Source organism: Oenanthe melanoleuca, chromosome 12 (genome assembly GCF_029582105.1).
Source record: "Oenanthe melanoleuca isolate GR-GAL-2019-014 chromosome 12, OMel1.0, whole genome shotgun sequence".
Classification (NCBI taxonomy): Eukaryota; Metazoa; Chordata; class Aves; order Passeriformes; family Muscicapidae; genus Oenanthe; species Oenanthe melanoleuca.
In genome coordinates this window covers 11,973,550-11,998,074 of record NC_079346.1, presented here as the reverse complement: position 1 = coordinate 11,998,074, position 24,525 = coordinate 11,973,550, and the positions used below count along the sequence as shown (strand labels likewise).

The following is a 24,525-nucleotide window of genomic DNA, read 5'->3' as shown; positions in this document are numbered from 1 at the left end:
ACAACTGGCTCTTTCACATATTTTAGGCAAACATTCAGCTTTACATTAAACAGACCTCAAACTGAAGCCTAGGTAACAGGTCAAATACAAATGTAGAAACTTAAAAGTGCCAACAAACAAGATAATTCAAGTACAGTAAACATTAAAAAATATATGTATTTATTTAAATTTTCAGATGGTTCCAACAGGGACAAGCCATCAGGAATTTAAATAGAACATGAAAACATCTGAGATAACAAGAACAAGAAACATTCTGTTCCAGAATAAAATAGAAATTGTTAATCCAACGTTTTAGAAACAGAGAAGTCCACAGCAACTTAGAAAAGGAGACTTAAGAGTTCATTTTTGTTCTGAATATGGCCTGGAAGAATCACAGCAGCTATCCCAGCCAACAGGTGATGATGACTTTTCTGTATCCATGCTCTGACTGTAGGCAGATAGAAAATAATTGCTCCCTTCTTGGCTTTGATTTGCAGGAGAAATTGGGTATGTTGTTCCCAGAAAAGTCTGATGAGTGAGTACACTAAAGTGGCTGAATTGATGGGACATGTTTAATTGTCTGCTATAAACCTGGAAGTTACTGAAGGGAGTTCGTTCAACTGCATTGTGTTTTTCTCCTTCAGCAGAGCATGTGGTAGAAACTGGAGTAATTGGCTGTTTCTCTTCTAAGTCAATTTTGTAAGTCTTTTCCACAAGGCCAGTTTGTGCTTCAGGAGATAACTCTGTAACTGATAAGCAGCTTTCTTTATCATCTACTCCATGTGGGCCCTTGGCCTCTGTCTGCAAAGCTTCCACATGAGTATCATACTTAGAGGCATCACTGCAGATTTCTATTTCTGACAATTCATCCCCTGAATCCAGAGACATGTCTTCCTCATCCTTTTCATCCTTTTCTACAAGAACTACATTAAAAGAGAGAGAAAGTCCTATTCTATTGAAATACAAACTTTGGTTAAAAAGGCCATACATTACTCACAGTGTTACACTTCAGGTCTGCCAGTCCAACAGCACTTTAAGTCTTGGTCTTCAGCCACTCGTGTTCACTTACTCAACACACACATTTAACCCTCTGTGGGAGTGTCCAGTTACTCCGTGCTAAAAGCTTCTGCACACCGTGTTCATATTTAGTGCTGGGAAATCCCAACTCCCAGCTCCAAAGGGGGCAATGTCAAAACAGCATCTAAAGTTACACAGCAGTGAGTATTTGATCAGACAATTAATGGAGGACAATTTCTGACATCCCAGTACAGTTTATCTACTCTAAGTAGATAAAGCAGGTAGAGACAAGCCTATCCTTTTCCTGAAAACAGATGCCCTGCCTCGTGCTTCCAATACCATGCTAACCTGTATTTCTGCATTTAAGGTGCTCCATCCCCATTGCTTTTCCCCCATCATTTCAAATAGAAGAAGAGTAGCTTGAGAGTTGGGTTTTCCTTGCCAACTGTAGTGGCCACTGACCACAGTCAAGGCACGCTGTCCCAGGATCTCCACCCCACACATGCAGTTTGGAAAGGAAAGTTTAAGTGTGTTTGACATTACCTGATTGTCTTTGGCCAGCACTGCAGGGAGAAAGGTGGTTCTGCTCAGAAACAGAGCTGTGATACCCAACGAGACTTTGGAAGTTACGCATAAAGTCATCAACAGCAGCAACCACTATGCCATTATCAACGTAACTCGAGAGTGCTTTGAGATTCTTCTCTGAATACACAGAAGAAGGGCTCGTATTAATATTTAGCACCTATTAGCAAAAAAGGGGGAGAGGTATTCACAAATGCAGGGCTTACCTGTTAGGAAGACAACATGTCTCTGTTGTATGTTTTGAGCCTGAAGCCTGATGAGGCAGTCAAGTTCTGGAGCATTTCGAGTTTGAGAATCACAGTTATGGTAAGACAGAATCTCGACCAAGTGCTTCTTTTGGTATGTGTTCAGAAGGGTGAGCAGGTTCAGAGCATTGGCATTCATCCTGCAGTGGGGAGAAAAGCTCACTGTTAGAAACAATTTAAGGTCAGTCTAAATATCAAAGACAAATGTAAGAGTAAGTTCTCTTTAAGTGTGTTTTGGAGGGCACAATGAAAGCTGAAGCATTTTAACAGCTAGTATTATAGAACTTTACTTACCTCCCCAGCTCTTTGAGTTTTTTTTGTATTTTGCAGTGGACTTTCCACTGCCATTTCCCATCTGGGGTACTGAGATCCTCCAGAAACATCAGGAACTGTTTTAGTTTATCTGTTATAGAGATATTGAATAAAAGTTAAATTTTGTGGTATGTAGACTGAAAATACTGCTTCAGTGTATACAAAAAGCTGTTTTCTGTTTTCATCACAGTACAGTCACACAATAACAAACAGCAGACACTCACTTCAAGTTTTATTCCAGGCAGACTGGCCAACAACAGTATCATAAAACTGAGCTGCTTTTCTGTACCGCAGGTGCCCAGCAGTGGTATTTAAAAGCTGACCACAGCACACACACTCTGCCTTGCTAAAATATTTCAAAAAATTTTAACTTCATTAACTACTCAATTTCATATAAAGAAAAAAAAAAATATATATATAGTGTATGTATATTTGGAGAAGTATGGAATAAAAGGCTCCACAAACATAACTGCATAATGTAATACTAACTGAAGACAAAATCTCCATGTGTTCTTGAAGAAGATCACTGGGCTGAGAAAGAGACTGAATTAGCTGAAGTTCTCAAAGAACATCACAAAAATTGGAAGATCTGATCCTTCGCTGTGCTGAGTACAGGACCTCTCAGGTACTGAAATGTCAGGATTTTAGTTCCAAAGCTTCCAGAAGGATCACACCTACCTGTAGTGATGGACTCTGGGTTAAGGACAGATTCATCTGACACAACAAAACCCCCAGACACAAACAGCTCATTGTAAGTGTGATTTTTGACATCATCCAAACTATCGACCCCTGCAAAGCTGACACAGGAGAGCCTCTTCAGAGTCACCAGGCCAGGGATCTGTTTAAAAACATTTGAAATCAGTGGTGTAACCACAGGTCACACAGAAAAAGGAACTACAGAACTCTTCTACCTACTAATGCCAGGCACCAAACTTCAAAACACATTTTCAGAAAATTACTGTTTCTTCTCTTGCCTGGGGAGGTGCTCTCTCAGAAGCATTACAGGAATAAGGTAAATGGATGTTGAACATTTGGAATAATTTTACTTTCTGTCCAGTACAGGGTCTTAAGCTGTCAGGAATAGCTCAGGTCACCTGAGAGTTGCCTTCACCTGCTGGTAGAGCATCACAGAACCAGAAGCACAATTACTCAGGCCTCTGTACAGCTTTACTACTAACAATAAATATGCATTAGCACATGCATGATGGTGGAAGAAGTTATGGGTACATATTGGGACAAGACCACTTTTACTACAACCATTTTGTTTCTTCAGCAGCTAAACACAGGGCACTGTTGAATGCTGTGCTGTTAGAAGGAAGCAGCCTTGCTCCAAATGAGCTCTTTCACTATTGCCAACAGCTTTCTGTAGTACACAGTTACTTACGTGGGACATACCTTATGGATGAGGTTGGCAATGTCTTCATTCTGGATAATGATCAACAGTTTATCTAAATCAGCTCTTCCTTTAAGGAACTGCTCTGGATGGCACTCTGTATTGCCTAAATTTCTAAGATATTCCTGCCACCACAGAAAGAGGAGACAAGGAAAAAGTCAATAGGTAGTTTGGTAAAAACAATGCCCAAAGACACCCACAGCAAGGTTTTCCACTTCAGTGAATCCCAGAGGGACTGGCTTCTTTACCTCTCCCATACATTAATCAGAAGGATGCAGAACACAGAGCAGCTGTTTTAGCAAGTCAGTCAGTCAGTCATTCCTATCCCACATACATGGCCTGAATTTTCAAGGAAAGCCAGAAGTTTACAACTGTCATCTTACACATTTAAGTACAGAAGCACAGTGATTTCTCAAAGTTCTCTCTATTAATTAGAGGGGGAGAGGAAAAAACCCAAAGGCACACAGAGTGACTTTTCATATATTCTTTCTAAAATGGTAGCTATCACATTTTTTCTGTTATTGCCTTTTTTCTGTAAGGCCACCCCCTGGCAGGATCTTCAGAAAGGACCAATCTACAGCCTGTTCTGTTTTCCAGCTCCAAGGAAAAGATTTTACATAAAAGCTAAATATAAGCAAGACTACCTCAAAAGCTCAAGGAAGAAAAGGCACAGGACAGGCTACTTTCACAATTCACTTTCACAGTGAAAATGAGTCCAGTTTCATATAAGTGGATTTGAAACACACTGTTCTGACACTAGACAGAGGTTGAACCGAAATAGCTTTACCTTGATTTCTCTGCAGAGAACACTTTCTTCCTCTTCATGAATATAAAATTTGACAGTGTTTTTCTGTACATCTTTCATAATTTCAACCAAACTGTTAAATACCTCAGGTCTTAACTGGCTTATAAAATCAGAAAAAGCTGGTTGAGTTGAAATGTTTAAGTTCTCAGGGGATTTCTGAGTCTTTTCTGGTGGTTCCATGAGATCAGCACCAGAAGAAGTCTGATCCTCTGGTTTAGCACTCCCATGCCCCATTTTCTCCTTCCCTAGGGGTAGGCTTGCTGAAGGCTGCTCCTGAGACTGCAGCTCTTCCCCCAGGTTATTGCACAGTGGCTCTGGGAAGGGCGCCGTGTCCCTGTCCCTGCACACGGCCAGCGTGTCGGGCACAGGCCTGGGGGCAGTGCTGCTTGGCACCTCCAGTGCCTCAGGGCCACAGTAAACTGGGGGGCTTGGCTTCATGCACGAGGAAGCCAAAATTACACTATTCAGCTTCTCACTCAGGCGCTCTACATATTCCTGGACAGAAATCTCTGATGCCTGCAAACAGATGTGTTCAGAAAGTTTCATTAGCCTCTCTTGGGCAGAAAGGACTGGTGTGGACATGCCACTGACATAAGCAATGTTCTTTTGCTGCAAAATTTCTTGAATCTTTCTTACAAAGAGCTTGTATTCTTCTAACAGTGCTGTCTCTATTACTGCACTTATGGAATGCGTAGCTGTTGAAGGGTAATCTGTTAGCTCATACTGATCTTCAAGTTTCTCCACTTGTCCTGTGTAATGTCCATCTTCTTCTGTCCCCTTCTGTGTGTCTGAACACGGAGAGCATGGCAGCTGATAATCAGAACTTCTCTGTCTATTTACTACCCGGGTGTCATTAGGAAGTACATCTGTTGGTGGCGAGTACTTCAGTGGCTCTTTTGGTGATTTCAGACCTACAGAGGAAGTTCATCATCATCATCATATCATGTTTGAAAGTCACACACAGCTGATACACCAAAACCTCCAAATCACAGCCTGAAAACAGCATTACTGCTCTGCCTGCCCCACCAATCAACTTAAATCCCAATACTCAAGTATTACAGTCTGCTGAGGTACAGAAGCACAGGACATTTAACAGCTCCTAGGACAGTAAAACAACACAGTCCAAGTCTGCTGAAAAAGCAGAATACTGTCAGAGTCGTAGCTAGGGAAGGGTCTTTACGGCGAGATGAGAAAAGACTCATCAATATGATGCAAGTCTAATTCGTTTATTAGCTGTACAGTGCTTCTTTAATACTTAAACATTGTCACAACACGCAAGGCCAGCAAACATATCATTGGTTAGTGAGCATCCTCCATATATTACTTGTTATTTATTGATTGGTTTCACGCGCTTTTACGGCAATTTCTCCACCTCTTGGCTCAAGCAATCTAGCACTCTAGGTCTGTCACTTCTCTTCTACCTATTTGCTACTTTACTATATTTTCTCTGCGCTTCTACCCTCTAACTTGCTATTTTAATGTACCTTCTCAGCCGCCTACTGTTGCTACTCTGATTCTGTCCCATCCGCTCATTGTTTTACTTTGTATCTCCTTCATGAATAGCTCAATGTCAGTATTCTCTCCGAAAAGAATTATGCAGTTCTCTTAAAGTCAGAGTCTCTCATATTCATGTAACACAGGCAGAGCCCCGACAGAATACAAGTTGTTTTCCCAGAGATAATGCAGAGTAAGCACAACAGGATATACCTCCATCACAAATTAAAACTTAAATTAGAAATCAAGGTTAAAATACTCACTTTTAAAAACCTTAGACACAAATGACCTTGGGGAGCTGGACTGCGAGTGCACCTGATCTTGCAATTGTGAACATGAGTTTTTTTTTCTTGAAAGGGGAGGATATCAGTCTGATTGATTACTGACACCTTCAGTGATGCTGCAAGGTGTGCTGAAAGCCCCTCATGACCCCAGCTCAGTTTCTTTACCATCCATATTCAAAACTATAGTTTTGTTTGTTTTTAAATCATTCACATTTCTAATCTGTGTCAATATGAAGGCAAACCAATATTCTCCATCAGTATCTGTTTTCATCCAGCAGATTTCTGTATTAATCAAATACAAGAAACAACTGCACAGACTATAGATGTGCTTGTGTACCAACTTGCTTGTGCCTGTTATCCAAAAATTGATCTATGAACCCAGATACAAACCTTTAGACTATGTTTGCATTCACTATTTGTAGGAATATAGGAGTTAAAATCCATCTTACCTGTAATTGGGATAAGTTTCCAGTGGATTCCAACTTCCCCTACATTATTTGAGCTGGGATGTTGCCTGTCATAGCTGTGTTCTATAGATGCACTAGAACAGGGACTGTAGTCTTTAAAGATACTCCCAGTGCTTGCTTCCTAAAAAACAAACAAAATGTTCATCTCAAAATAACTTCTTTTGGTTTTGCTCACTATTAAGTTTTTAATAGTGACTTATTAAAAGCAGTTCTTTCTGAGCAGTTGACAGAAAGAACACACCTGAGTTCACCAGCACACTGGCAATTCTATCAATCTAGTCCAGTCAAACCTGGAAACATTTCCATGAGGCACTTCCCTGGTCTGTCATGAAATTACTAAGGCATTAGCCTTACAGTATGGAAACTGGGGGTAGAAGAGGAAGGGAGGGGAGAACTGGCTGCTTGCTCTTTGCAGGCTGTTGTCTTGATACCTGACTAAAGCCATGAGATGTTGGCATTGCTGAGGCACTGCCTGCAACTAGTATTGGACCTGTAAACAAGCCAATTTCATCTCACATTCCAGATGGGTAGAAGTTTAACAGCATGGAGGTTACAGGCAGGATAAACTCATTCCTGCTCTATGACTTAGAAACTGGGCTTTGTGTGCAAGTACCAGTAACAGAGCTCATGGAATAATATCTTACAATACCCTATTCCTGTAGGGTAATGAGTTGGAGCAAAGAGCTGGGGCACTGTGATCCCTGAGCACAAGGGAACTCATACAGCACTGCACCAAGGAGGCACACAGAGAGCTGAGCATGCAGTGAAATGCTCAGAATTCTTCACCTCTGCTCCTTTTTTATTATAGAAAGAATAAAGACACGCTTAAGAGCAGAGAAAATTTCCATCTCTGTTCCTATCAAATAGAAAAGCTTTGCAGAAAAAGTTAGTACATATCTGTGTTTGCCTCTGTAGAAAAAATAAAATCTTTTTTTCATTTAGTTTTCTTTATGAAAATAGTACTTTCACTGTCAGCATCTTAGCAGTTTCACTTACTTGTAAATGTGGTGTGTGCTCAAGGGCTGCTTCGTTGGGTGGGAGCTGCAGATCGGCATCGGCCGGGTAGGGCAAGCAGGGCACGTCAGCTTCCAGCATGGGCGGGCTCTGCGGGTCCTTGAAGGTAACAGCGTCAGCCTGAGCAGTGTCAGGAAGCTCATGATCATCTCTGTCCTGAGCTGGAATGGATTCATATTCATTTTGTCTCATATCCTCTTCAATTTCCTCAGTGCCTAGTGCCTGACTGACAGAGTGCAGCAGGGCTGGGTCCCCACGGCCCGCAGGGGCCAGCACCTCCAGCAGCACCCTGATGATCCCCTCCGGGTCGGCAGCAGCGTGGGACACATCCGCCTGCCTGAAGTCACCCTCGTGGCCACCATGGTCAGAATTCACTGAGAACACAGAGTGGGGTGAATCTAAGGGTGAGGAGGGGAAAAGGAACCCATTACTCATATAAACAATAACAAAAAAAAACCCCAGATCTCCCCACAAACATCTGCCACATAACCACAGTCTCACTCTTTAGCATCAGTTTGTATGTACCCACATTTATTTTAACAAAAATGTAGATGTGCATTCATCACATATTCTACACTAATAAACAATGTAAAAAGACATTTGAAGGTTCACAGAATTCCAAGCAGGAACCCCAGCCATAAAGTCCACCCTTTGCCTCCTTCCTCCCTACATGCCAGTCAGTATCTTTTGTCCCCCTCAAGAGGACAACTAAGGACAACTAAAATCAGTCACTTCATCTTCCAGTGATTCATATACACAAGAGTGACTGGTGCTTGATGGAAATCCCCTCTTCTTGCTCCCATTTCCCCCTTCTGCAGGAGGCCTCTCCTCTGCAGGAGGCCTTGAGAAAAGGGTCAAGGAAACAGAAATCAAAGGTTTTCTTCTGGGAGATCTTAAGTCAAAAGGTATCTGTGATACTTTTCTGAGGTTTGGATGTAGATAATTTCATGTATAGAATAATTTAATCTTATTGAGTTGTTCCCTTTGCCCCACTACACACATTATCAGCTATTTCAAAACCTAACTATGCTTTTTCCCTTCAATCTGAACTTCTTAGGTATGACATAGGACACTGGACACAAATTACAGAAATACAGCAAAGTCAAACCCTACAAAAGACAATATCAAGTGTGTTGAGTGCCCTGTATTAGAAAGTCTTTATACAGCTCCACAAGCAAATAAACTCTTTGAAAGTCTGACTTCTTTCCAAAGACGCAAAACAAAAGCAACTTCCAGGAAAATTCCCCTTGTGTTATAAACAGAATATGTAGTAATTGGCTTCGACTACAATTTATCTGCTTTTATTAACTGAAGTTGCTTGCAAATTATTATTATTATTATAAGCTTTAATTGCTTTTAGGTATATTAAAGTTTGTAATCACTTTAGGGCAATGTAAAAGGGGAAGCAAGGCTTTAAAATATGTAAGTGGGCTTGCAAAAAATATATCACAATATATGATTACTATTGCAAAATATATATCTAAGATATACACAAGCAGAGAGGGAAAATACCAAGCCTAAAGTGGCATCAGACCCATTAGAAAACCACCCTAGACTGCTGACAGAATTGAATTTGCAACGATGTGGCAATCAGAGCAAGACTGTGGTCAACTATCTCCGGAGAAGGTGCCAAGAAATTTGAGGAAGTAATGCAATTGTAACAGTATAAAGGCCTGCTAGCTCAATCAGTGGGTATGTCTGCTGTGGCCACAGACCCAGCATGTGCTGTAACTTTTACTTGATTGATTGTTCCTCATTTTCTTTTACGAAAACTCTTAAAATTTTTAAAGAGTGGTCTTCACTTCTCACATTTGTCTCCTAGAAAGTAGAAACCTGCAAAAAATAAACTTTATTGACAGATCTCAGGCCAATGTTTAAATGAACCATCATGAATTAAACTGCTACAGCGTGCAAAAAATAATCTATAATGATTAAATGTTGAACATGCTTTGAATAACAATGTTTAAAGAAGAACACTAAATAAAGATTTTCCTACCTTCGTACTGACAAATATTCTCTGAAGAGTCACTCATTTTTAGGTATTTCTGCAAATGTTCAGATTGTTCTTCCAGCTTTCTTTTCAGACCACTTCTAATTCTGGGGTCTTCAGAATCAGAATCTCCACCTACATTTTTCTTCCTACACTGGATCAAGCTAATAAGTTCTTTGATTCTTTCAGTATCATAATCTCCAAGAGGCAGTTTTTGTTTGGCAGCAGCAGCTTCATATTTGGGATGGATTCTTTTCCTGCATTTTGCCTTGGCAAAGTTAGAGTAGTGTTCTCTAGCTTCATAATCTGAGACGGGACTGAAGCGCTGAGGCTTCCGACTTCTATCCAGCAGTTCCTTAGCTCTGGAAAGAGGGAGCTGATAGGCATCACAATAAAAAATATAGTTCTGCAAGCAGCTGACAAGGTGGCCTTTGTATCTTGGGGCAGGGAACAGAAGTTTTTTTTCATCCAGTCGTGTATCATACTCATGTAATATAAATTCTCTACCTCTTCCACTGTAGAGTTTTCTGAAGTACTCATGGATGTACTTTTCCACAACAGCATTGAAATCTGCACCGCTGTCATTACAGGATCGTTTTACAGCAAAACGCAGAGACTGAATCAACTTTGTGAATTCTGGAATGATTTCCTTTTTTTTGTGCAAAACCATGGTAGTTGAATTCTTCTGTGTTCCGTACAGAACACTTTCTTGTACTGCCATAGGAGAAAAGGGAATCCACAATTAAAATCAAACCATGAAGCCATATATAAAGGACGACTAGCTAGCAATACTCTGTGTTAATACATACTGCATGAAACACAGTTTGGAATGACCATGAAGAAGTAATTCAGAAGCCAGGGAAGCCATATCAAGAAATTTCAACAAGTTTACTTTCTCAAATATGAACAAATGAACCTACAATGTGTGATATTTGCTTTTGTGAAGAAACAAATATTTCTGAACACCAACACCATGACCATAACCAATGCAAACTGTTATTCTTTGTTCACACTGACTGAATACTACAAAATCTTCAACAGAATATCATCTCTTTTTAAATAAATCTGTACACAGCAGTGAACACACATACCTGACTTAATCACACTTCTGGACTCTGGAAACAGAAACAATGCATGAAGCACACGGGACCGTCCAGTCTGGTGGTCTAGAACACAAAAAAAAAAAAAAAAAAAAAGTTAAAAAGGAGAGGACCACCAAAAGTCAATCTGATACAACAAACTGAACCCAAACACATACCCAGAGTACACTTACCATAAGGGGACAACATTTGCCAGGGAGAAAGAAGAAAAAGAAATCCTCTGTCCACAAGTGGTTTCACAAGGACCTGTTTTCAAGCAAAAAGAGCAAACTGTTTCAAAGACATTTGCTCACTGTGAATACTTTTCCTGACTGTATGATAATTCTGTCTTGGGCAGAGAAGTGCCCTGATACTTAAGAGTATGCCAGCTAAGCAATTCCAGTAAGATTGTGGATCTCATTCTATGCCTCAAATTACTAACTAGTAAAATTATTTTTAAAAACAGGAATAGTCAAATCTGTTTCACTCACAAGTTTTTCTTTCTCTAGTTTTTGAAGTAAACCCTCTAAGTGACTCCCAGAACGGGACTTCTCCACAACTTCATACAGGGTACAGTGCAAGCCACACCTCGACGCTGACACAATAGAAGGGGAGAAAGAGAAGGTAAGAAAAAATGAAACAAAATTGTAATTCAGAAAACTTGAAAATCCTGAATTTAAGGAAATTAAGCAAGAACAATTTACCTTCTTTTCCTTCTGGGTAAGATTCTTTTAAGAAAAACGCTGATGAAATTTTTGTCTTCAACAGATCAATGCTTATAACTTTTTCAACCTCAAGCTTCTCAGGACTGGAGAAGAAGGGTGGGGAGGAGAAAAAAAATAAAGACCTTTTTTTTTTACCTTCTATATTCCTATGCTCACTGACAAAATAAGAACTAGTAAATACATGCTCTTAAGAATAATTTCTTTGCACTAGCTCATGAGCCAGGGGTTTTTATTCTGCAGAGGAGTGTGAGTCACTTCAATGGAAAAAAAACCCAACAAACCCACAAACAACAAAACACCAAACAGCAAAGAGATGTTGACAGTTGTGTGCCTGAACTGAAGAAAGTTCTGGACACACAACTGGAGTCTTGTTCGATGTATTTAGGGCACTTAGTCAGTGTTTTAGATTTTCATCTGAATTTATCCAAAACTCACCAGTCTCTACTCAAAAGAGTTTTAATAGAGCAGTATTTTAAACTTATTGTCTAAATGGCAATACTCACAGATTGCATGGAAGGAAACGTAGTGCTGCTGATTTTAGGGAAACGTGGCACACAAGTTTGCCTTTATTCCAAAGCTGTCCCCTCCACAATGTAATGTTAGATTTCTCTAAAGTAAGATGGAGAAAGGAAGACTAAGCAAAACCACTTGCCAGCTGTGACTGAAAGAAGAGGTTGCTGAATCTCCAAAACCAGTTCAGGGAAAATTTCATACTAATACCAGACCAGACAATAATGGTAAAAGGTAACAGAAAGGATATTATCAACCCTGTTATGTTTTGACCTGCTCTGACCAGAGTAAAGAAGGTTGCTACAGGTTTGTTACCTACACCTGTCAGTATAAGCACACCTTAAATGCCAATTTCTGAGGAATTATATCCTCTTTCCTTACCTTAACTGTCAACCATCTTCATACACGTTAATTTTGCTTGAACCAGGTGCAAAACAAAGCATGACAGAGAACCATATTATCTGAAGTGCCATGGAACAGGAGACTCAGGAACTGAAGATTAGTTCTTATTACACTTTAAGTAGGAAAGGAGGGAAAAAAGACTTTTGATTTTGCTCCCTTGTGGTTTGTTCTAATAAAAGAAGATACACAACAAGGTGTCTGTTTGATCATCCAGTATTAGCAACCAGTATGGTTCAGGATAAAATTCAGGTATACACACTCAGCATCACTGAGTGTGGTCAAACATAAAACTACGTGGGAAAAACATCAAAACCTTCCCTGTCTGTATCATAAAACCCAAAAATGGAATTCATTCTTACCTGTACTTCTATCTGTGTGGAAGGTGTTTGCTCTAAACAAAAGAAGACACACAGAATGACTAGGCTGGAACAGAGAATTCTGGCCACTGAATTTTATATTAAGCATAGTTTATCAGTCTAACAAAATAGCAAGACTGGTAATTCCCTCTCTAACCTACATCTATCACTGCTGCAGCATCTTGCACTATTTCGGACACCCTGATAATGTTTTTAAGCATTTCACAGTATAGTCCCCACACCTGGACATCTTCCTATCAGGACAGGTATCACACATAGTGGATCTCTGATCAACTGGCCATCTACACATTCTCTCCACAAGCAGTCAGACAGCAGTGAAGGATTCAGAGATAAAATATATAGAATATTATTTTAGAGTGCCAAGCAAGATAATGATGTGAACATTTTTATGTCCACAAATTTCCTCAGTTAGGTAAAACCCCCCACTATTTGTGGATTCCATCCAGGCAAAAGGCAAGCAGGTAAGAAGAGCAGCAGAACTGTTTCCCACAGGGGCCACCCTGCTGCATAAAATCAAATTTGCCACCTAATGCTTTGCATTAGAAGTATTTATTATGCCAAGTCCCTGTGACACATCCATTCATTTCAGCACTGCTCATTTAAATCAATTCTAAGCTACTGCCAAGAACTATGAATTCTTCATGCAACATGCAGATTTTCCAAAGCTCATTTCCTAGCTTACCTTGATGGGGGCACAAATTTTGGTCCTTGTACCACGTCATCTTTATAAGTAAATGAAACAACAGCATAAGGACAAACATGTCTTGGTCTTGGCCTGATCTCATCAAAGCCGTATTCATAAAAGTAGTACTGGGAAAAAGAAGTGACAGTGCTAAATCAGAAGCCTGGAGGAACAGTCAATTTCTTTAAAAGCTGGTATTTAAAATAAAGAAGTTTTTAAATGCTCCTCTCATATAGAACATAATCAATTAAGGTAGTTTTTTTATCTTCTCCCTCCTTCATCAACCACTTAGATATAGAAAGTACTTCAGGAGCGAATAAAGAATGAGACATTTTTGAAATGCAACATTTACTTAGAAGTATTCCTGGTGAGAGAAGGGATAACTAATAAAAACAAAAAAAATTAGAGTTAAGTAAATATTGCAATGACTTTTGGAGTCTATCCATAGTTCAGTCACAAAGTTCTAATATAAAAATCTTAATTTAAGCAAATTTGTAACAATAAATGAAAAAATACATTCGTTCTTTAGCCATCTGATTCAGTGTCCAGCTCAGTGATTTACAAAAGACAAAGTCGTTAATACTGAAGAGACCACAAATCAGTTGTACTTTTACACTTTAAACTCCACATTTTATTAAGTCCTCTCTTCCAGCCTCTATTCCAGTCCCATGTACATTGCCATTATTTTCTATTCTAACTCTACCCTAACCTGAGGGAGAACTTCACCAGAGGTTCAGGATCACACAATGGCAACAGGAGAGGCTGCCATGCTCTGCTGGGATTTCTAATGCAGGTACACCTGTGGGCTGCTATACACACACAGCTGCAGCTTCACAGGGAAGCTCAGGGTTTGTTGTACCTCCAGTGATTTTCCCTCCATTGTTTCAGAAGTTCTATTTATGAAGGTTTCATGCAAGAAGGTAACACAGGCCAAGCTTTACCTGAGTAAGTTCATAGGCACGGTAAGCCAACAAGGAGTTGACTTTACTTGCATTCTTTGAAACATGACACTCGTGCTTAGGGGTGGGATCCAACACACTCTTCACAGAGGACTCCACTGCTTTCACACCAGTGTGGTCATACACGCTTTTCATTTTTCCCTGTAATAAAGCAGAATTGTCAGCACGAGCTTTTTCCTGGAAACTGCCAAATTGCTCCAAGTACCAAAGAAAGTAAAAGCAGAGAAAATAAAACAGGCCATTAAGAAAGTCACTTCTAGAAGTGTATTATTTTTATACTTTCAAAAAAAAAAAACCCAATAGATTTTTGCCTTTTATAATAACTTATTGTGCTTTATTTAAGCTTAATACTAACACCGGAATTTAAATCTAGTAGAAGTCTAGTTTCTCTATACACAGATTATTCTGCAAATTAAGTTAGGTTAAAACCACCTATGTGCTATCAGTAAGCAATGTAATCCTTCAAGAGTAGCAAGATCAAATTACCTTTATTATTTTAAAAACAATCACATCTCCAGTTGCTCCAGGTTCTAGAGGATTAGGCTGCAATAAATCAGCATACTTGGAGATATATACACCTGAGAAGAGGATAAAAATAAACCAAAATACATTATGCTGAATGTTAAAACATTATTAGAGGTTTAAAAAAAGCATTACATGGGATTAAAGCACAATGGCTACACAATCAACACTCAAGTGCAAAGATAAAATAGTTTTGTGCTTTTCCGTACTTAGTTATTTCATAGATTTTAAGGCCTCAAACTGTCTGCCATTTGTTGGTCTGGCTGACTACCTCAGACCAAAAAACTGTAACTGAATTCAGATACTCTGATAAGCATCCATTTTGCTTAGGCTCCTCTCGTTCCCAGTCTGTATTTTTCTGCTTTCAATACTCGTGTCCATATGCATTCATATTCATATGTCTGCTTTTAATATTCATTATACCTCTGTACCATGTTCCTCTTACACTGGATAACAAATCAGTTCCTAATTTTTTATTTGAAAAGCTTCCCAAAAGGAACTTACTGTTTTGCACTATCAAAACTCTTAAACACCTTGTGACTCTTTTAAGTCTCCAATTTATGTATGCTCTTCTTGGATTTGTGGATTCAAGAATTTTAGTTCTATCTACATCAAAACTGAGCTACTGTGTCCATGAGGTACCTCTGAATGTGCACACCTACAAACAAACCCAGAGGCAGCCAGCCACACACTGCATTAGCTCCTTGGCCCCCCAGGTTTACTGAAAAGACCAGTAATGGGATATTTGTTTGACTTAAAGCCAAAATGAGAATAAGGGAATTTAACTGAATTACTCAAAAACAGAGCTATGAAATAATGTTCTGATGTCCATTTCCTTTGCTAATAACATCTTGCTGCGATATTGCTGCAGTCACTAATAGAAAAAGGACTGAAAATTCACACAGCTGCATCACTTTATCTGTCAACTGCTACCAGTAGTTATAATCTAAAGATAGTTACCCATGGAAGGGTCGCCGAGAGTTGAGATTTTGGAGTGGCCAACCTGCAGGCCCTTTTCACATATGCTCTGGATCTAAAGAGAACAGAGTTTTTTAAGCAAGTCTGTTAGGAAAGCCAGGATATGAACAGAAGAAACAGTGAGAAATTAGAATTACAGATTTTAAGTGGAGATTTAAACATAACCCCAACTCTTACAAACTAAGAGACAAGACTAGTCTGAATTCTCTATAAAACTATTAAACTGTGCAAGTTGAACTATGATATGAAGCAGCTGCATAGACTCACCTGTATCTTAAAAAGTAGAGCCTCCCCGTACCTTAAACACCATTTATGAACATTATTTGGCTTTTAATACAGAAAAGTTTAATGCTTAAAACAGAAGTATACCTGTAAAATGATTGCATGCTTAAGGAATCCTGACTCTATAATAGCAGTCAAAACAGAGAAATCACCTTTCCATCACTTTGATTAACACAAAAAAAAAAAAAAAAAAAGCCCAGAGCCTAAACCAGAGAAGACAGAGAGACATGAGAGACATGTAAATGGAGTACCTTAAGTAGCAGGGAATAGAGGATTTAAATGGTGACATATTAGATCCCTTTCCCATCCTTCTACACCCTCCAGTGCTGAATTTTGCAAAAGCAACTTTAAGATTGTGTCAATAAGAACACTCTGAAAAAAAACCAAAGGCCCAAAACCTCTTAATAGCTGAAGAAAGCCCTTCCCCTGCAGCGTTTCATTGCTTACCTGGCACCGATCCACCATGAGGAATGCGTAACTTTCCGAGAGCTCCTTCTCTGGGCGCCCATCGAATTTCAGCTCTCTGCGTTTCTCTGTGAACTGTTCACACAGAAAGCTCTTAACAGAGGTACACACTGCTGCTGGCACAGTCAAGTGTCAATGTTTTAAGGCCCCATCTATGTTAGCAGATCCAAGTATACAAAAATAATCAAAAGATAATCCAAATTAAATCACTGGATGCTACAATTACATTTCAAAAACATTATACCTGTGGGAAACCTAACTGGCTTAATCTGTGCAAGTATTTGTTTTTGTAAGAGACACTCTTCAAACAAACCTGTGCAGTAACACTTCAGTTTGATCTTTGTAGCAGAACTGGCTAGAACCATCCAGCCCAATGCCTTCCATATCATCTTTGAAACTCCAGAAACAAGACTTTTTCTCTTTCTAGGAGGCAGATATCTTACACTGTGCAAATATTTCTGCAGATGCACCTCAGTGCTGCTGAGGTGGTTTTTACTACTATTTCTTAGCTGTAACTATGAATAATTAATGTAATAGCAGCAAATGCTTCAATTTACTTTATAACTTCAAGATGATAACCACAGCAAACGAATTATATATTCAATTACTTAATATGTGAAGCTTTTTGGCACTGGGAATAAAAACTTAATATTTGAGACCACAAAAGGCACAACAGAAGGGCTTCAACCAAGCTGCTCCAGTTACTAGAAGAACAGTAATCAACTTTAGTTGAAGTACTTCTTGGAAAACAACAAAACTAAAGAGATTATGTAATCTTGCATCAAGCACATATCTTGATATCTTAATTTTCACAAGAAACATCAAACGTGTAAAGAAGACATTAAAACATCTTTCCAGATTTTCCTTAATAAAGAAAATTTTTGAAATCTAAAAACACAGAGACTTAAGCAGTGCCAAATACAACTTTTCTTTTAGTCTTCTTGGAGTATCTGGCAGGCAAGAGTTTAAAATTATGCAGTAATAAACTTGCCCAAAAAACAACTGCTTACATTTCTGGAGATGTGAGTTTGCAATTAAAGACCAACCACATAACTGAAAATAATCCCCAGGTCTGCCTCTACATTGAAAAGAAGCACTGTCATACTCACTTCCTTTTCCAATAGCTCACTATGAACTAAGCTGGCTCTCTTGTATTTGAAATTGGACACTGAACTTAGATCCATGTAGGAAGAATGCAGAATCTTCAAAATATCATCAAATTCTCGAGAACCTGGAGGTACTGGCTGAAAGAGTGCTATAAAAGAGAAGAAATAAAATAATTAGCAACAATATACACGTGAAAACATTCAAAATTCTCCAGTTTACTGACAGTTAATGCATGAATGGTTTGTGATTAAATTTGAAATACAAAACACCTAGAATACTTGGCAAATATGGATTTTAGAAAGTTTATCTTAAAATTTCCTATAGCGATAGCATCTTTAAAAAATCACATTTATGTTTTTTCAATATTACTCTTGAACAGCTACTAGTTCTCAGAGGTTTGTAAGGGAAGCACCTCAAGTCTGAATTTACTCCTTGAAAAGCATCTCTGCAAAACACTGTAATTAAATTTTCAAAACTGTAATTTACAAATTAACTCCTCCAATTAAGAAGCAGGAACAAATTGTCTAATAAAAACCTCAACAACAGTTTCATAGCTTGGCCTTACTTCAGAACTATTATGAGGTATTGTGTTTATTTGCTTATGGCAAATTAATCTAAATATGAAGAAATCCAGTCCTATTTAAAGAAGACAAAGAAGCTTCTATTATTCAGAAACGCCACTGCCTGTGCTCGTGCTTGACGATGTTATCCCTTACTACACCTGCTTTAAAAGGAATGCTCTTAATGTGTTGTACAAATTTCTTCCTGGGCAAACCTTTGCCCAGTTCCCACAGGGAAGCAGTCATGAGTCAAGTCCCTGAGCTTATCTGTGTTTGGGTGCCGAGGTGATAAACAGATCAGAGGACCAATCCCAGAGTAAGCCAGTAGAGGATGGCAGTGCAGATCTTGAGTAGTGGCCAGGAAAATAACTTCTCTGGGGGAACTGAACTGACACAAGGCAAAAAGTGTTTTTTATCCTCAGAGTAACTTCCAAAATACACACCAAAAGTGCAGGATTTTTTACTGCCACAACAGTTAGGAAGAACAACAACAGTACCAGTCTCATAAAAAAAAAAAAAAAAAACGAACACCCAAACAATCTCCCATTACTCTAACAACAAATTAAATTTAATTACATCTTCAGAGTATATTCTCCAAATTCATTAAATAATACAGCAGTAGATTTAGGCAGCCATCTTTCCCTCACTTGCAGAAAATATTCACTGCATAAGCCTCAGTATCAAACAAAGGTTCCTAATGAAAACCGAACTATTCTGTGTTATTTAGTAAAAGCTGCACACTTCAGAAGGCAACACTGCACCTGCAAACTGAACTCAAACAAGGATTCCAATACCACCAACAATGAGAATGTGACCTTTTAAGAGCAGAAGTTACGGAAGTGATTTAGAAACCATACTCATCTAATATCCTTTTTAGTAACTATACCTTAATTCTCAAAAAGCTGACAGCAATATGGGAGGAGACAGAATTGAGAGTGAATGGAATTCTCAATATTACTGGCCCTGAATGCTCTGGTACTGAAGAGATAAATGCGAGAGGAGAGAGCGGAGAGAGGAGAGGGGAGAGAGGAGCCTGCCGCAGGTATCCACGCCCTGGGAAAGCACTCCCTGTTCCACCCCAGCTCCAAACATCCCCTGGGCACTACACTAACTCCCTGTCAGAAAGATCTGGTGCTCACGCGCTGCCAGCTCCTAAAAAGGATCAGTTAGGCAGGAGGTTATCTGTGCCAGCTGCTTGACAGAATTTCCTGTTTTCTTACCAGTGTTTACTGTACCTTATCCCTTCTCCCTCCTTCCCCCAGGACACAAGCTCAGTAAAAATCAGTCTCGCACTCCATCTGGAGCCCAAACAAGTGGAAAGCATTGCAGGGTGAACTAGAAAGAGCCATCACAAACCACGTATCAAGTCTCACCTACTTTCCCAGATGCAAATCTAGGAACAGGAACATCATTACCTGAATTTAAGAGCCTGTCATACACACAAATATTATCAACCATGTTCCTATTTGTGTTTAAACATCTTCTGCTCTGTGGAAAGCTCTACGGAGCAAGCTGATACAGACTTGCCCTAAACCAGCAAGTCCCCCTATTCTCCTGGTAAGGAGAACCTGAATAAACTAGTACACACTTAGTTCTCAACACAGTTATGGAAAAGCCTTACCTAACCATTAAATTATGGAAAACAGAAAATAACTTTATTTTTAAGACTGATTCAGTTTTTTCTTCCAGGATTTAAGGCACTGCAGACTTCATTTTCTCATGAAACTTCATGAAACACTACCCCAGTGAGGTGAGTAGCCAGGCAATATTTTTCAGTTTATCACTTGAGCTGTGCTGTTCAAGGACAGTGATTGTCAAAATTGTTCATGTCACCATAGCAGGGCCTTTTCCTCACTTCAAGGAAGGAGTGCAGAAATAAGACAAAGCTAAAATAAAACCAAGAAGTACTAAAAACTAGACCTTGTACAGCAGTCAGCAAGGCCTGTGCTCCCAGGCAAACCATAAAATTACTGAGCTCATCTCCAGTCCTCCATCACTTCAAAGACCAGCCACGTGCACATGCACATCTTCCAGGCTTGCTGTACAAAGCTGATGGGGGTACACTGCACCTTTACTGCCCTGTGTTAATTAAACAGTAATTAAAGTAAGGACTAACCTGCAGCATCCTTATAATACAAGTCAATTGTTGTGGGGTTTGCTGGCTTGTTCTGCACAGGTAAAAATAAGCAAATATTGGGCTTGTTCAGCTTCTACGCAGGGCACTGAAACACGTGTAATTATTTTTAGGGGGAAATTTAGTTTAGCTAATAAGCACTAGTCAAGGGACAAGGATTGGACTGGATGTACGTCATGCCTGAGAGGTTCTACTTTTCTTTCACAGCTGCCTGATGTTTCAACTTGAGAAAACTGAGATTGGAGTTACTGGGTTTGGTTGCTTTAAGTCAGAATGTGAAGACAGAGCCATCCTCCTTGAGCAATCCTGAACAAAGTTTGAAGTGAAGATAAGTAAATTACTGATTTTCTTATCAGCTAAGTTGGCAGAATGCTAGCATTCTTCACACAGAACTGCTCTTGCTACAAAAGCTCCACTGAGGGTGAGAAACACCCTTTTAAGACTTTTCTTCTCAGTCTTCATTTTCTAAGACTAAGACAAAAAAATCTGTGGTGTTCATGAACTGTGACATTTTTACCTTTAGGACTTCTTCAGCCCAAAATGTCTTGTGCTCTCAAAATGCCTAAATAGCTACTAAGTTCAGGGACTGACAGAGTTCTCCACCTAGAAATAGTGTGTAGCAAAGAGGAGATGCATATCTCTACCAGAGAAAAGGAAAATTAGAAGACAAAAGTAGAAAAGGGACAACTGGACCTCCATGCAAGTACTGCTGAGAGTTTCATGGGTAAAAGCAGGACCTTTTTCCCCCACTCAGCCTGAGAAACAGCAGTCATTTGCTGCTTTGACAGACTCCAGAAATAAACATTCAGTTTTAATCAACAAGCAACCCCTTAAAGGCACTGATTACAATGTCAGCATCATGGGTGGAATTATTCTTTGGTAAGGCCAAATAGATAGCTCATAGATAATTCAGCAAATTAAAAAGTGCTCTTACACTGCTTTATCCTTAAAATTTGCTTTTGCAAAGGACCTCTCCAGTTTCAAGCAAACTTGGAAACCTCTGCAGATCTGACAACTGAATTAGAAGAGGCCAGGTCAAGCCTAAAGACAAATTATAGATAAGCTGCTCAAGAGGGTGTAACACCAAGAAAATAAACCTTCAAAAGACTTCTATGGAGGAAGACAAATGCAGGCACACCTTAAAAAAATAATGTTGCAGCCAACTTTTCATTTGTTTCCTGAATCCCTATGCTGGGAAAAAGAATGAGGAAATCAGAAGTATTCTCTGTGCCAACTGATCACAGTTGTTTTTTAAGAGGTATCTTTCCTCCAGATGCATTTCTCCAGATTACAAAGGATTTCTGTTGACTTTCAGTCCCTACTTAAGTCTCCAAGAGGGGAGATAAATTCTGAACAAGATAAGTAAGCAGCTAAAGCCTAAATTTTCTAGGATATTTCTCTTACATTTTGGAAGCTAAAGCTTAAATTTTCTCTTACATTTGTGCATTCCAATTCAATTTTTAATTGCTTCACTGAAAGAGAATTCTTTGCTCCTGAAAGAGATTTTGGTGTTAAAAAAAAAAAAAAATTAAAATCCACCAAAAAAACCCACCTCCAAACAAACTCAAACACCTCTACCAAATCCATCCTGTACATAGTTTGTACATAGCAGCTACACTTTCACAAACAAGGCAGCAGCTACCTCTCAGGATGGTATGTTCAGGAAAGAAATGGTGGTTTAAAAAGCAAAACATGGAAAAAAATTCCAAGGCAAGGAATGATGGAGGAAGCTTCCCTGTGTACTGCTTCATGCTGGGCTTCAGGACCAAGCCAAGAGAGCTCTTTTGAGAGGGACTGGTAACATTCAGATTATTCCACAATTTAACAAGATCTATTTAAGCACTAGCAATAAAGATGCTGCAAGCATGTGCCACTCTACAGCAGATGTTCCATGCAGTGTTGATCTTCCAGTTCAGTTCCAGAACCAACTGAATTGCATCATTTTTCAAATGACAGTACAAATCCCAATAGCAATTTGGTTGTCCTCAAACTGCACGTTTGGCAGTCCATGGTGTGAGAACATCTAGCAGCTGTAAGCCCACAAGCACCACGGGCTGAATGCAGCAGGGTCTGCTTTGAGCGCTTTGGAAGGTCTAAGTCATCAGAATCATCAAAACACCTGAAAGCCTTTCTGCAGGCTGAAAGGAAATAAGATAAGAATGGGTCAAATGACCCTGACATAAGCAAGTCAGTTTTAGAAGTAAAGCAAGAATGGCTTCGTCTTCTACCTTAGAGGCCACAGAAGCCTGAGGTTTGAACTACACAACCCAAAACTTTTTCACACTGTAGACGGCTCTGCATAGGCAAATGATGAATTAGATGACCTGAAAAGGTATTCTGCAGGACTTCATTCACTTTGGAACCAAATACTAAAGAGGAACTTCAAATATTGCTGGTTAAGTACTAAACATTTCTGAAATACATTTAAAAGTATTCACATGTAACCACACTGGGGTGTGACAAAGGACACTTCAGTTGTTCATGAGACACCATGCTTTACGTCCAGGTACTTTTCTGTCAGATGAATTATAAAAAAACGTTTTTCTCCAAATCAACCCAGCTCTTTTTACAGTGAATTTCTGCCAGACTTGTATCACCCCAGAGCGGGATGGCAATGGGAAAGACCAAGAAGAAAAAAGGGTCATTACTGCTAAAAGAAATTATTCTATTACTGGAAAGACTGGATAATGAAATAAACGTACCTTCATCTCTTCCTTACAGAAGAAAGCATTTCAAGAAGTTAAGATGTTACTCTCTTCTCTGAAGAACAAGAAGCCTATTCAAACAAGTATTTTTGTGATATGGACTAAGTTACTGACTCCATATTGAAAAAGGACAGGAACTGAGATAAATTTCAGGGAAGAAATCAAACATGCCTTCAACTTCACTTAAAAGTAAGCAGAAACCAGTGTAGTCTTGTGAAAAGCAAGAAATGATATAGGCTTTTGGAAGAAGAATTACTCAGAAACAAAAAAAAAACAAAAAACAAAACAAAAAAAAAAAAAAAAAAAAAAAAAAAAAAAAAAACAACCAAACCCTGGACACTTGGAAGCAGAACGCTTCCCAAGCGAGGCACGAGAACGTGGGATGCTCCCTTCCTCCCTGCAAAGAACTTTGACCAGAGAAGAAGTCTTCTGCATATCATCAATGAAGGACAACTCTGCTATGTTTGTTCAGTGTATCCTAACCAGATTACACCCCTCTCCTGCAAGGAGCAGGTCAGGGGGAAGAGAAAAGCGAAACATCTTCGCTGATGTCGATGTCCCAAAGAAACATCTTCTCCACATGCGAATGCATCTCCAGAAGCAGAGCTGAGATCAACTCAAACCCACCCTGATCGCCTCCAGCTTCTCCTCCTTTTAAAACAGAGGTCTCAAATTCAAGCCGAGTTTTTGTTTCGTTTCCTCCTCGTGACAAAATAAAAGTGAGAAAGGAAAAAGGGTAGGGAAATAATGTAAAGCCTGACACTAAAATCGGCTCGCCAGCAGCCTCGCCAGTGCGAGCCAGCAGAGCCTCCTCCACACCGCAGGGTTTGCATGCAGCCGTGTGAGGTGTCTGAGAGCTGCCTGATGAATCGGATGGAGAGGGGAGCGAGGTAGAAAAGGGAGAGGAAGGGAAGGAACCACCTTTCTTTTCTTTGCTCTTCCTGGGGATCTGAAAGTTCCTTCTAAGAGGCTGCTGGTCTTCTGGGGGCTTAGAGAGAGGGGGCGGCCCCCCGAGAACACCGCTGGGCGGCTGCTGCTGCTGTTGATCATTTGCCGTCGAGATGCTGCTCCTGCGCTGGCTGCTGCTACTGATGCTGAGGTTTGTGGGGACCTTGTCCTCTGCAGCAGCAGCAGCCACCAGCAGCGCCTCCCCAGCGCTACCGCTCTCAGAGCGTCCGCCATTTTGTGTGGTGTCCTCAGCGGCTCCTGCTCTGTTACTCTCCACTCCGAGGACGCCCGCGCTGGTCTTCTCCGTCCGCTGATGCTGCTCCGGCTCCTTCTCGCCGCCACTGCGGATCACGGCATCCGCCATTCCCTCCGGAGAAGCGAGCCCGGCAGCCCGCGTTTCTCTTCTCCCCAGCACAGCGCCCCTGCCCAGCGCCAGCAGCGCCCGCGCCGCCTCGACTCCCCCTCCGCCCGCCTCACGGCAGCCCCCGGGCCGCCCCCGCCCCGCCAC

At 40.0% G+C, this 24,525-nt stretch overlaps 1 protein-coding gene across 3 annotated transcripts; it reads right to left on the bottom strand.

The window, feature by feature from the left end:
- Window positions 1–131: 131 nt before the first annotated feature.
- Window positions 132–24,525, bottom strand: TASOR (transcription activation suppressor). Of its 3 annotated transcripts, none has more exons than XM_056501286.1 (23): window positions 23,991–24,525; window positions 17,673–17,818; window positions 16,546–16,638; window positions 15,799–15,871; window positions 14,803–14,894; window positions 14,299–14,457; window positions 13,358–13,485; window positions 12,658–12,689; window positions 11,890–11,995; window positions 11,366–11,469; window positions 11,153–11,256; window positions 10,856–10,928; window positions 10,674–10,748; window positions 9,589–10,296; window positions 7,575–7,990; window positions 6,561–6,699; window positions 4,316–5,244; window positions 3,531–3,653; window positions 2,814–2,973; window positions 2,118–2,226; window positions 1,785–1,963; window positions 1,540–1,698; window positions 132–1,180 (listed from the first exon to the last, which is right to left on the bottom strand). In XM_056501286.1, exons 1-23 carry the CDS (start codon window positions 24,379–24,381, stop codon window positions 1,125–1,127), a joined length of 4,554 nt encoding a protein of 1,517 aa, XP_056357261.1. In that variant the 5' UTR covers window positions 24,382–24,525; the 3' UTR covers window positions 132–1,124. The 3 variants fall into 3 exon arrangements, with proteins under 3 accessions (XP_056357261.1, XP_056357258.1, XP_056357259.1); XM_056501283.1 differs by having other exon boundaries at window positions 132–902; window positions 23,991–24,518; XM_056501284.1 differs by having other exon boundaries at window positions 132–902; window positions 7,575–7,966; window positions 23,991–24,518.